The sequence below is a fragment of the Vombatus ursinus genome, unplaced genomic scaffold, assembly GCF_900497805.2.
Source record: "Vombatus ursinus unplaced genomic scaffold, bare-nosed wombat genome assembly UNPS02014172.1, whole genome shotgun sequence".
Taxonomy (NCBI): domain Eukaryota; kingdom Metazoa; phylum Chordata; class Mammalia; order Diprotodontia; family Vombatidae; genus Vombatus; species Vombatus ursinus.
In genome coordinates, this window is record NW_020953950.1 from 2,517,897 (window position 1) to 2,532,353 (window position 14,457).

General features: G+C 37.1%; 1 protein-coding gene across 2 annotated transcripts in view; it reads right to left on the reverse strand.

Moving 5' to 3' along the window:
- PRDM2 (PR/SET domain 2) overlaps positions 1 to 14,457 on the reverse strand; it is a 195,575-nt gene that overhangs the window by 146,282 nt on the left and 34,836 nt on the right. For both annotated transcript variants that reach the window (XM_027859786.1, XM_027859787.1), the window contains exons 3-4: positions 12,733 to 12,850; positions 7,570 to 7,673 (exon numbers count right to left, since the gene is read on the reverse strand). In XM_027859786.1, coding sequence (XP_027715587.1) covers positions 7,570 to 7,673; positions 12,733 to 12,850 — 222 coding nt within the window. The remainder of the gene's footprint in view (positions 1 to 7,569; positions 7,674 to 12,732; positions 12,851 to 14,457) is intronic.

Below are 14,457 nucleotides of genomic sequence, written 5' to 3' on the forward strand. Positions count from 1 at the left end.
ATGGAAGAGTGTGTGTTTGGGGGGGGAGGGGGGATTTATGCTCACATTTTGCACTGGTACAAAGAATAGGTACTCACATGAAAAATAACTACCGTTTATATAACATTTTAAGGTTTGTAAATTGAATTACAAACATCTCATTTGATCAGTGAAATCACAGATCCTTCGAAGCATTAAAGTGTTCAGCATGTCATTACATCTTAAACACTTAAAACCTTAACCTCAGAATATACAGAATAAAGAATATAATCACCACATTGATTGAGAAAGGAAGTGAAACAATATGCCTTCACAATATAAAAATACTTTACAGGTACAAGCTATTTCAAAAAATTTTTAACCAATTCTTTTTAATTCAACACTGACACAATGCACTGATTTACATTTTTAAATTAAAAAAAAACAGAAAACTGCACATTTCAGATTTATGTAGGTTACAACACTCAAATCCTGAAGCTTGGATCCATAAATTGAGCTCTGTGTTAAAAATTTTAAACTAACAAGCTGCCACACAGTAATTTCCTTTGCCCTGGCCCCACCCTGGCCCTGCAGTGAGGGAACGAGTGAGTAGAACTGTGTAAGACCTGTGATGTTGTAATTGTCTGAAAATCCCAATGAGGAATCTATTCTGACTCTTTTCTATACCGAGATCTCTCTTTCCTCATCTCTGTCTGCTGGCTTCCCTCAAGTTACAGCTAAAACCCCATTTTCTACATTGGGAAAGACATCTTTTCCAATTCCCTTTAATGCTAGTGCCTTCTGAGTTTATCCTATTTAGAGAAGCAGCGAGGTGACACAATGGATAGAGTGCTGGACTTGGGAGTGGGGAATCCTGAGTTCAAATCCTTCCTCAGATCCCTACCAGTTGAATGACCCAGGGGGTCATGTCACTTAATCTCTCTCAGTCTCAGTTTCCTCATCTGCAAAATGGAGATAACAGCACCTACCTCCCAGAGTTGCTGTGAAGATAATAAGGAGGTTATATTTATAAAGCACTTTGCAAATCTTAAAGTGCTAAATAAATCCTAGCTATTATCATCAACATATCTTAGGACAGAGTTGTTCATATCTTGTCTTCTCCATTAGCCTGTGAGCTCCTTGAAAACAAGGACTAGTTTTTTTGTTTGTCTTTCTATCTAAAGTGCTTAGGATAGTGCCAAGCACAGAGTAGGCAATTAGTAAATGCTTAACTAATGATACCAATGTGGACCAGGCCACGCTTTACAACTTGAGTCAAAGAGAGAGAGGCCTGAGGTAGTAGTAGGTTGAGTGACATCCCCAGGGAAACAAAGCCAGTACATGTCAAGGAGACAAGATTCGAGCCTTGGTATTCTGACCAAAGTACCATGTCATACTGCAGCACAGTGAAGTTTGACTGTTTAATTTTTTCCATAATACAATAGGATATTTAAAACTCAAAGTTAATCATAATTGTTTTCTATGTAATATTTTAAATATAAAATAAAATTTTTAATCATTACTGCAGAACCTAAAATAAAATTAAAGAGTATTTCACTACAAGTACTTAATCAAGAGCACTGACCTTTATACAAATTATATCTACATGATTGTTATGAATATTAAACAAGTGCTAATTCTAACCAAATTATAAAAAATATTTCCAATAATTTCAAAAGCCCTTATTTGAGGTATAAAAGAGACATTTTGTCCCCAAACTACCATTTAATGTGTCTTGGGATATGATAATGATGCAAATGTTATTAATTTAAAGAATGAATGCAAAATATTTGAAATTAGCATAAAGTATAATCATAACCTGGGTGAGTCTGATAAGATTTTTAAAGTTATTCAAAAAATCTTATTTTAATGCCTAACAGAGATATTTCTCAATTTTTAAGTGAAACAGGGAATATACTTTTTTCCCCCAAGTGTAAAGCTAATAAAGAATAAACTTAGAAAGCTTTCTAAATTATATCAGTCTGAAGTCTACCGATACCCAGAAAACAAACTGGAAGAGTTAATGAAATTACCATCAATACAGAGATGGAGACATGAAAGCTCACTCAACAAAACACCTATAGGGGCACTATGAGCTTCACACTGAGGCTTAGAGTAAGGGCAGTCCTTGTGAGCTGCTGCCACTGAAGAAATTCAACATTCTGCAGTCAAACTGGCAGTGAGCTTCTTCCTATTTTAATACGGCGGGTTCTTGAAATGCAGACACAAAATCCACCACCAGCCCCATATTCAAAATTTCTCCAACCTGGTAAAATGTGCTGAAAAAAGAGTGAGTGCATGCCACTGCAAAAACCTTCTGGAGAATTTAGGGAAGCCAGGGATGCTGAGTCTAAGAAAACACTGGTCCTATCACACCTTCAAAACCCCAGTCTCCTCCACACCGGGAGGCAACTCAATAGGAGAATTTAATGTTGGATTGACATTGACAACTAAGACAAGGTAAATGTGATAAACACTACGTAACAAGAGGGGAAAGAAAACATCACACTTCAGATTTCTACAGCACCTAATACCTTATGGAGTTCTTTCCCCACAAAAACTCTTGAGTGGAAGAGTACTAACAGCATTGTGTATGTCATAACGGCAGTTTCTTTTCATGTATAGATTGGACAAGATAGTCTCTTCCAACTCTCAAATTCTATGATTCTGTGATGAAATGTAATAAATTCTTGTTCTCCAACCAGTTGAAAGAAGTAGTCTCTTCCCATTGTACTAAACTGCATAACTTGCTACTCCATTTTCACTGGTTCATCCGAACAAGTCACATAAACCTCTCTGAAGGCCAGATTCCTCAAAGTAAGAGGCTGGGAGAGGTAACAGCTAACGTTGGTAGAACATTTTAAGGCTTGCAAAGCATTTAACATATACAGTCAATCCTCAACAATCAAACTTTTAGCTTTTGCAACTGCAAGCATTTGTGTAATTTTATTAGTAACCTCACGTTCACTTTTGCATTGGTAACCCTGCACATTTGCAGCTAGGCACAATAAATGAGGTGTCATGTGCACAAGTTTGTGGAGCAGCTGGTATCCTAGTAGGCTCTGCTGTGCTCCCATACTTTGAGACCCTTAAGGAGCTGAAACAGTGCACACAGCAGGCATCACTGACAGATTTATTTCTACCCAGTGCATCCTTCACCGTCTCTGACACCAAACACCAGCCGTGAAGGAGAGAGTGTCAGAGGTGATGTCTCATCAGTCTCAGCATGCTTCAACAGCAATAGCTTGAGTCCCAGCACCCTCTTTCTTAATATTCAGAGGGCAGCCAAGGTAGAGAGGTTTCTAGCAGTACAATACCCTTACAGAGGTTTACAGCAGTACAATGCCCTTACACAGCCATTTGACACAGTGGGAGGTAAAATTCAGGTTAAAACATGTTTTGGTTTTAAGAATCTTATTTGCTGTAGAGTATTTATGATACTGTAGATATGTTATGAAAAACGAATACTGTCCAAAATCCATGTTTTTATGTTTGTTTTCTTAATTGAGATGTTAGCACAAAAGGTCATGGAATTACTAGCGAGAAAAAAATGCTACCAATTTTATTTTGTGTATTGTATTTCATGGGTTATTTCATGGTTATTGTGGTAGAAAAAGCATATATTATCAGAATAAGTGCTTTGTTATAAAGAACTGCATGTAGAAAAGTGCATTTTTAGCAATCTCTAGCAAAAGATTATAATTTTTGGTGGTCACAGGAACCTAGCCCCCTATTTCTCAGAGGTTCAATGTATCAACATTCACATTTTTTACTTTTGTGCCATTTTCTAGGAACATTGAGAATTGACTGTATTATTGGATCTGATTTTCATATCACTCCTGAGAGGTAGGTATGCTTATTCCAATTTTACAGATGAAGAAACTAAGGCAAACAGAGGTTACATAACTTGCCCAAGTTCACACAGCTAGGAAGTATCAGAAGCAGGATATTTCTGACTCCAAAGTCAGCATTCTCTCTTATCATAGCACGTAACTGCCTCTAACATTCTCCCATTCCCCTCTCCCCCACCCAAGCTGAGCTTCATAACCACCATGTGAGGTACTGCAGGTATTTTATCCCCACTTTACAGATTTTTTAAAAACAGCTTCAAAGAGGATGATCTCTAAGGTCTATTCCAACACTTTAAAATTCAAATTTTATTTTCCAGGTGAAAACTGAAGGCTGAGAAGGAAGAAAAGAGAACTAAAGTATTCCATTTCCTTTCATCACCCTAACTCTCTCCTCCCCTTGAAGGCTCCAAGCTACTAATCAAGAGAAAGCACACATACATAAACATCCAGGAGCCCACATATGCAAAGAGAGGAGGGCAGGGAAAATAAGCTTCCTTCACTGCAGCACTGAGAAGGTAAGAAAAAAAACTTTTTTCTTTTCTTTTCTCAGTATTCTAACTACTTCCTTCCACCCACTTCATTTTCTGCCTTATCTGTGCACAGAGCAAACAGAGAGCGATTTTTCTGGATCGCTGTCTAGCAAATGCACCAGTCATTTATTACCACCAACTTCCAATTAATTGAAATATTTTAGATGGACTAATTTTGAATTTGTTGTAATGGAATTTTAGCTGTACATACCTGAGATAAAAACCTCAATCAATAAAAACAAACTTCACTGCTATTTATATTTCTACTATCCATTAAAAACCTCACCCTAAAGGTTTGGGTTCTCACAGCTTTCAGGAATAATCTTATCTTGCAAAAGAATAAGAGAGAAAAGGGAAGATGACAACACAATTTGGAGCTGAAAGGAACCTGAATGATCACTTAAACCACATCCCTTATTTTACAAATCCCTCAATCAATCAATAAGTCTTTATTAAGTGTCTACTATATGCCAGGTACTGTGAGGCACTGGAGATACCAGTATAAAGAAGGAAGCAATTACTGCCGTCAATGAATTTACATTCTAATAGTGATACAAGTACATATAAAAATATACGCCACATAAATAAAAATTAGTACATACATCCATATAGACATACATTTATACATACACACAAAACAGTAAAACATAACAGCAGAAAGGGACTGGTAACTGAGAGATCAGGATAGGCTTCTCTACATACATTTCCAAGGGACAGAGGATATGTAAAACAAGAGGCCTGAGGATCTGTGACCCAGGACAAGTAAAAGAACATATATAGAAAAAAACAGAGATAAACAGACAGAGACAGTAAGAGGGAAAGACAGAGAGAGTCAAAAAAGATCAGAATTCAGGTTTTCTAATACCATGTTTATTGCTCTTTCAGTCACATTACAGCCAACTCCTCCAGGTATGATTTCCCTATTATTTTGGCTATTCTCTAATCCAGAGAATTCTTCTGCTAAATCTGAGGGGCTAGCATATGGATTTACTATCATTGAACATGTTCTCAGTTTATTTTATGTGCCCTCTCCACTGTTTCAACCATCTCAACTCAACAAACAGCAAATAATCTAGAAAGCATGGTCATTATACCTATGGGAATGATATTATCCATAAATTTCCATATGATTAGGATTTTAAGCATCTTTTCTATTTAGGAACCTATGTCTCAGATTTCTTTTGCTGTTTTTATTCTGCCTCAACTATTAAGACAGACTGCTAACTGGTTTTTCTACTCCCATTCTCTCCCACTCAAATCCCTCCTCCATACCACGACCAGCTTAATCTTTCTTCTACAAAGATCTGACCTGCTTAAAAATATTCAATGGCTTACTACTACCTACACATTGCTTGGACAGCATTTAAGGCCCTATATTTAACTCACAATTTTCTTTCCATGTGTGCTAAGCTTCATGAAACCATATTCTCTTCAACACTTGTAATTAAAAAATAAATAAATAAATAAAGAGCCCGGCAATTTACTGACTCTATCCTTTTCCTTCTTTTTTGGGGGGAAGAGAAGGGGGAGAAATAAATAATAGAGAAAATTTCTCCCAAAATTAAATATTTAATATCCCATACAAATCAGTAAACCCAAAATGAGGACCTTATTTTAAATTGCTAGGTCAAAATATTACCTAACGACTATGACAAAGTAGTTCCAAAATATTGTTTAATCATTCATCCTTAACCTCACAATGACACATGATATTGATACACATCCTACTTCTTGCTGTTCTCTCCTCTCCTGGTTTACGTGGCCTGCACTGGCCTGATGCTCCCTCCTTCTTCCCACCTTTCTCACTACTCCCTTTCTAGCTCTTTCACCCACTCATCTTTGTTCCACTCCTAGCCCCTAAAAGTGGGTCTTCTCCCCAGTTCAGTCTCCAGTCCTCTTTTCTCGTAATTTCTTTGAACTCTCCTGTGGAGAGCTCATCTACTCCCGCCATTTTCTGTGAAAAGATGCTACCTCAGCACATTGTAAAAGACACGAGCACTTCACATGAGAGCCAGAAGGATCACCCTCCTTGAATATCTGTTTCCTCATCTATGACAAGGGGACAAGAATACTTATACCACCTATCCCAAAGTGGTGGTGCAAAGAAGGTACTCTGTAATCTTTAAAGTACTATATAATTGCCGATCACTATTTTTAATATTATAGTCAGTCAGTCAATCCATCAACAAGCAAGCATTTATTTAGTACTTACCATATGCCAGGTATTGTGTTAAGTGCTGGGAATACAACCTACTAGACTCATTATAACAATAATAATATTATATATATTTATATGTATATATGTATGTGTACATATTTACATATACAAATGCACTCTGAAAAACAATGAGTATATAATTTTGTTTTTGTTTTTGTTCAGCTGTTTCAGTCATGTCCAATTCTGTGACCCAATTTGGGGTTTTCTGGGCAAAGATACTGGAGAGGTTTGCCATTTCCTTTTCCACCTCATTTGACAGATGAGGAAACTGAGTAAACAAGGTTAAGTGACTTGCCCAGGGTCAGACAGCTAGTAAGCATCTAAGGCCAGATTTGAACTCAAGAATCTCCCCAACTCCATGTCTGGCACTCTGTATTGTCGGCACAAGGGATAAAGTATATAAATCCAAACAACTAAACAAACATTGTGTTCGATCTAAGTCAATCAGTATTTTAAATTAAATCAATTTCCCTGTAAAAATAAATTTATAAAGGGAATGGGAAAGGCGAACAAGAGTGAATACTCTTTCTGAAAAGGATCTGTATTTTTTAAAAGTCTGTAGTGCTAAATGAAAAGAAAAAATACCAAAATACCCTTTCCTTTGAAATTAAGGAAAGTGTTACATCTTAATTTCTCATAATTTTAGAAATCCTAAAAACTTTTAAATTTGTATCAAATGTTTTTCACAGGACATATATATATATATAGCCCTATAAAGTGACAGACCATTTTATAGGAGGTCAAGATCTTATTGCAAAGACTAACACTATGATTAGGGCTAAATATAAAACTGCAGGTGATACAGTGCAGAACATAGCTAAGTTTCAGTCTCATGAAGCAAAATAATTGTACAATCTCTTATTTGTGCTCCAAGGAAGAATATTTCATTTAATGTAAACATTCCTAAGTAGATTAGGAAATGTCAAATCTTCAGGGGAAAAAAATCAAATGTTCAAAAAGAATCCATATAACCCTTGTCCACAGCTCGGCTCAGAACCATGTGTATACTCACCTCCCACATGTACACATTGTTCTTCACTTGAGATCTTTTCTTCTTGTCACCAACAAATGGGCCAAACTTTTTCCCTTTTAAAATTGATTTTGCAGCCCAGACACCTGTTAGGTAAAATCAGCAACAACATGATTGAGTTACTGAGTTTTTAAAGAGTAAAAATAAATGCAAGATTCATAAAGTAAACAAGGGTAGAGCACAAAAGGCTAGCTTAGCATAAAAGTAACATTTCATTAACAAAATGGCTCAACAAAAAATTTGTGTAACAATAAAGAAAAAAGTACAAATATTTTAACATATCAAAAGAACGCAAAACTATATATATCACAAAACTAAACATTATATTTTAAATGGATTTGTATTATATTTAAGGACAAATATTTAAATAAATTATTTACTTTAAAATTATTTTAATCCATTATAGTTACATAAAAGATCCAAATTATTATTAATTTAAAAGAAATACTTTATAGGACAACTTAATATACACAAATCACCACATCAAATGGATAAATTTCACTACATAAATTAATTACATTTCATCTTAAATAGTCATGATTACATCTTATCTTTCATTAGGAATGGGTCACATCTAAAAGATAAACAAAACTGGAACTACCACATAAGGGATCTTTTCATAGCTGTGTAATTCACTGGCCAATGCTCACCCGTTCATAAGTTTAGTTTGATCAAAAACTATGAAAACAAAATTAAAATCACAAGACAGTATTTTCATGACATAAAGTAACACTTTACTTATCCAGTCCCATCTATCCAAAGCAAATTAGGAAGGAAGCTTCCCCCAAAGACCCTCCCAGGCAGCCCACGGGAATGTCAAAGTCCATGTTGCCCGAGAGAACAAACAAGTATTTTCCTCCTCCGAGAGGGCCCGTGGGTCCTCCATCTTCCGTGTTGTTATTTCATACAAAAGCCAAACAAGCAAACAGGGTTCATTTCAAACCCTTAGCAGATTAAGAGAAGTTTTATTAGTTTTTATTAAACTTACTAGAGATAGGGAGATCACCATAGGAATATACGCTATTAGAACTAACAGATGCCAGCCTGACTACATAGGAAAGGAAGCACTGGGAATACCAGAGACAGAACTCAAAATGCCTAACCATATAGAGTCATTTTGTATAGGGGCAAATAGCCTAATATACCTTAATAAGCCCTGGGAACATCACTGTACTCCAGTACAGTAGTGAAAGTAAGTGATGAGGACCCTGAATCATTAAGAAAAAACTAAATTATTTTCAGAATATTCTATGTAAGCGTCTAGCACAAAACACATTTTGCAAGATTTCCATGAAAAATAGTTTAAATATAAAAGTCTCAAAGTCAAAGGAGTCAAATGCAGGCTCCAGTTCTGCTACTCCTATTAACCACATGAACTTGGTTCACTTCTACTCTTTGGATCTATATTTTCTCCATAACACAAGAGCATTACAGCAGATAAGGTCCCTTCACAACTTTAAAGCTTATGGAATAATCATAATGAAAAATCTTCTATCCAGAATGCTTTATTACTTGGCTGATTGAGTACAATTCAAATTTTCCTATAATCTTATAGTTTTATTTGCTAAGTATTAATTATAAACAAAATTTAAGGTGAGTGGACTCATTCTGCAACAAGTTTGCTATATTTTACAGCTAAAACTTCATTATTAAACTATAAATTAGCTCTTTGCCTTTTCTTAGAAATCACATAATGCCAGACTTAAAAAGAATCTTATACACCACTTAGGACAACTGGTATGAAAACCAAACAACCACGATATCCATCCAAAATTTAAAGACATTCAATAAAAGAGAACCCAAGATACTCTGGGATAGTTGCATTAGTAAAGTTTTATCTTATCTCAAGCTTAAACTTGCCTCTTTGCAGTACTGACCCACGGTTCCCAGCTCTGCTGTCTAGAGTCAAGCAGAATAAATCTGATCTCTCTATCATATTAATTTCCTTCACATATTTTTTCAATTAATCAAAAACTGATCTAACAGCTACAAAATATTAGGCACTCTTAGAAGATAGATAGATATGCTCCTCCCCCAAGACTTAACCTTCTCTAGATCAAACACCTTTGATTCTTTCAAAGAAACCTCAGAACTCATAAATTGTAGGTCCTACACCTCCCTGATTCCAGCATTTCCTAGGACATGCTCCAACTTATCAATATCCTTCTTAAAATTTAACACCTCCCCCCAAAAAAATACTCTCAATGTGGTCTGACCCCAGGTCTATAATCTTTTTTGGTTTCCATACCCCACTGTTGACTCGCGTTAAGCTTTCAGTCCACTGAAGATCTCCTAAATAGCCATGAGAAGTTTGTTTGGCTTAGTTTGGTTTTTAACCCAAGAGGTAAGACTTTACATTCATCCCCCAAGTTTATCTCATTGGATCAAGGCCTTTTGAGATCTCTTTGGTTCCTCTCTCTATTCATTCACAAAGCATTAAGTGTTCAGTAAGTCCTAGGCTTTATCCTAAGCAATGGAAATATGTAGATATAGACAAAACAGTCCGGGACCTGAAACAGATTACATTCTATTGGGGAAACAAGAAGTATACACATATAAATATAAAACATATACAAAGGCATTTCAGGGGAAGGCAACCGCAACTGGAGGAAAGGCTTTGTGTAGGAGGTGGTACCTTAGTTAAGCTTTGAAAGGAGCCAGAAATGTATTCTCAGCGGCAGAGGTGAGGAAAGAGAGCATTTCAGTCGTGGGGGACAGCCTGCGCAAAAGCCTAGAGACAGGTTCTCTAGGATGTGCTTTAGATAGGGGCTTCAGAAAACATGATCTGAACTCTCTTCTATCTCTACTGTTTGAGGGTAGGGCAAGGCCAGGATAGGGAGGGAGGGTCTAGGACCCTGTCTTGGTTCACGCTACTTAAGCTGTACACTGACACTTCCCCATTTGTGTGCATAGTAATGGATTTACGTATGCACAATGATCTGTTATGTTATACTCAGATAAAAAGTGAAAGAGAACACATTTTCATATCATTTGGGGCAAGTTGGAATACATCCTCTTCTTAAGGTCCCTCCTCCCATTCTGCTTCTGATGTTTGTCTAAATTTTATATGTCAACTCCATAGTCCCAACTCCAACATAATTCAATGTGACTTGCTCTTGTTAATGTTTAGTGACACCTAAGTCAAACGTAAATTTCAAAGAATATGGATAAAGGATTATTAGGATTTTGTAGACTATCTTTATAGAAAATCAGATCGGGGGGATAGGAAGTTCTCAAAAATGAAATTCTGAAGTCACAAAGAGGAATAACTACAATGGGGAGGAAAGAAGTTGTTGCCTAAAGAGTCAGAAGTGGATACAAAACAAGCTCACCAACCAACTCAGATTTGAAAAAGAAGATGGAAACAGCAAGTAATTGAGTAGAGATATAAAATTGTGACGTGGTGTGAGACAAGACTAGTGTCAGGACTGTGTAAGCTCAAGGCATGCTAAGACTAGTGAGGAAAGCAAAGGGAGACAAGAGCGGTGTCGTTTTTTAGCTTTGTTGGGGATGAGGATCAAAGCAGGGATGAAAGTGGGGTCCAGTGAAGGTGGCCCGCTGGGCCTTTACCAACTACTTTCTTGAGTGTTGCAAGAAATAGAGGATAAATTTGCTGAGCTACTTGCACTCTGATTTTTGAAAGGCTACAGATAACATGAGAAGTTCTGCAGGCATAAGAAGGGCAGGTGTCTCAATTTTGAGAAAGGGGAAGCAAATGCAATCTGTAAAACACTGGCCAAGAGGTTTGACTTTGGTTCCTGGGAAACTTCTACAACATGTTATACAAATTTTACAGTTTTATCAATACCTTTTTTTATATAATCAATTTCCTCCTTCACCCTGTCTCACACAAAAAGAGCCTTACTCCTGGATACCAGGGCCAACCCCTCTACAGGCACAAGTGATCTCATTCTATACCAACTCCTCCAGCAGACTGCCCCCCTCATCTCCACTTATCTTCAATCTCTCCCTGTCTGCTGGCTCATCCCCTACTGCCCACAAACATGTCTATGTCCCCCCAGTCTTTAAAAAACCCTCACTTGATCTATCCATCCCCACAGCTCTGGGACAGAACAGAACTCAGACAGAACCCTTGGGGACAACACTAGAAACTACTTCCAACACCACTAATTAATTCTTTTTGCTAGCTGAATTCATCTAATTGTAATACCAACCCACTTTCCTCCCTTTCTTATCTGGAGATTCAACTGTTTTGTTGCAATTCAGGAATTCTGGATCTGCTGAATTCCTAATAAGCCTCTAATTAAACCAGTTTTCTTATCTGTTCAGAAATACCTGCCCTGCCTAAATTACAGTAATATTATAAGGATAGTTATATTTGAGTAATATTTGATAGTACCGTGAAAACTATGAAGGACCATAAAGGAAATGGGCTATCATGACTATTTTATATTCAAAGAAACTTTTAAAGTACTTTGATATAATCTTATTTGGACAACAATAGGTCCCTGCCCAAGCACCACTCCATGGTTATTTTTTGGACCTTCCTGGCTCTGAGAGAATGTAAATAGTAATTGTTTCTCTTTTGGCAGCAACCCTGAGAGTTTTTTTTTTATTAAAGAGGCCATCCCTTGACTCACTTCTTAAAGAAGCCTACTCAATTAATGGGCGTTGCCTCACTTGAGTGAGAACTTGAAAAGACCTTAGCTTAAAAGGGCCAGGATCTCCCACTGCATCCTGAGCCATCTTCAGTCATCCTGTTCTATATCTGGCCACTGGACCCAGATGGCTCTGGAGGCGAAAGTGAGGCTGGGGACCTTACACAGCCCTCCCTCACTCAAATCAAAGTCAACTGCAAGTCATGTTTTCATCTTCCTGATGTTATGGTCCTCTTTGAGAACCAAGGGACAAGCCACAACCACACAATTTTTAGGCAGCAACTACTCTCATTTACTTTCTTTTTACGGTAACTTTTTAAAGTTCCCTGCCTCATTTTAATTCATTTTTAACCTGAGATAAAAGTTGCAAAATTCATAACTACTGTTGCATCTATTCAAGTCAAAGAATAAACATGTAGATAATTTCCTTACCTTAAAATCTGAAAAATTAGATAGCATTCCAAGGTTACTTTTTTTTTTTTTTTGCTAAATTGGTCTAATGTTTCTTCCTAACTGTGACACTCACCAATCCGTGTCTTGTCAACAGCAGATGGAAAAAGCCTCACTTCCTCAGGAAGCCCTCGAAACACATGTTCAGGTACATCAGCCAGGGTTTCCGGGGCTTCCAAAGACTCAAGAGTGTTCTACAAATCGAAAAAACAGAAGGATCATATCAGAAGAAAAAAAAAAACAAAGTTTAACCTATTTTTTGAGTTTAATTAAGTAGAAAGTCAAAAACATAAGAGAAATCTGAAGCAGGCCCCCCCAAGTAAAAAATGCTGTAAAGTACTCCAATAATAGTTTTGCCATTTACTGCTATCTGTTTATGAGTCTCCAAATAGTCAACAAAACAGCTGTAATAGTTCAATCATGGCTTTTTACCTCTATTTCATTCCGTAGCACACTGCTTAATAAATGCTAGTTGTTTAAATAAATAGCCTATTTTATCAAACTGCCTTTAATGTCCACTTAACAAGACGGCAAATATTACAAAAGTTCACTTTTAATCACATTACCCAGTAGCTTATGTCACACTTTAAAAACAGAAAGAAAAAAAAGTCTAACATATACCTGAAAGACATTATGCCTTTAGTTACTTGTATCATAATGTCTTTCAGGTATATGTTAGTTGTGATTAAAAGTGAACTTTTGTAGGTAGGATTTGAGCTGAGTCTTAAAGAAAGCCAAGGGAAGTGAAGAGAGAGAGATGAGAGGCCTTGTATTCCAGGCACGGGGGCCAGTCAGTGCACAGGCATGCAGACGTGATGCAGATCATATGTGTGAGGTAAAGCAAAGAGGACACTGAGACTGGATCAGAGTATGTGGAGGCAAGTGAAGTATAAGAGATAAAGTATAAGGGAGGAGACGACCAGTTTATGACAAGCATTAAAGCCAAACCGAGGACTTTATATCTGATCTTGGAGGTAACAGGGAACCACCAAGTGAATAAGAAAGTATAACATGGGCAGACCTATACTTTGGGAAATTCACTTTGGCAACTGAATGCAGGATAGATTAGTGTTGGGAGAAGCGAGGCCAGAAAACTATGGCAATGGTCCAGCTAAAAAGCAGTAAGGGCCTTAATTAAGCTGGTGGCAATGTGAGCAGAGAAAAGGGGAAGCCCATAAGGGATGGTGTTGAAAGTTGAAATGAAAATATTTAGAAAACAGACTGTATGGGTGAGATGGATGAGAAGACAAGAATGACTCTGACACTTGCAAGCCTAAGTGACTGGGAGGATGAGGGTACCACTCAACAGTAACAGGGAGGTTCAAAAGGGGGTGGGGTGGAGATAAGAAAGAACACTATTTTGGACACGCTGCATTTGAAATGTCTACAAGACATTCCAGTTAAAGATGACCAAGACAGTTGGTGATTGCGCACTGGAACTTAGGAGAATGACTAGGCATTGATATTATATATCTGGGAACCATTTGTACAGCCATGACAAAGTTGCTGATCAGCATTAATGGAGGGAAATTCCTCATTGAGGAATACAAAAATGAAATTATGGATTGAGTCAAAATAAAGTAAAAAGCACACTAAAATACGTCCACAACTACACTCCCCACAGTCCCTGTCCACCACCACTATCCCCCCCACACACATACAGATCATAGATTTATATCTAAAAAGGTAACCTGGTGTAACACCGTTATTTTACAAATGAGGAAACTAAGGCCTACAGGGCTTAATTGACTTGCCCAAGGTTACAAAAATCGAAGACCAAGATTCAAACCTAGGTCTTCTG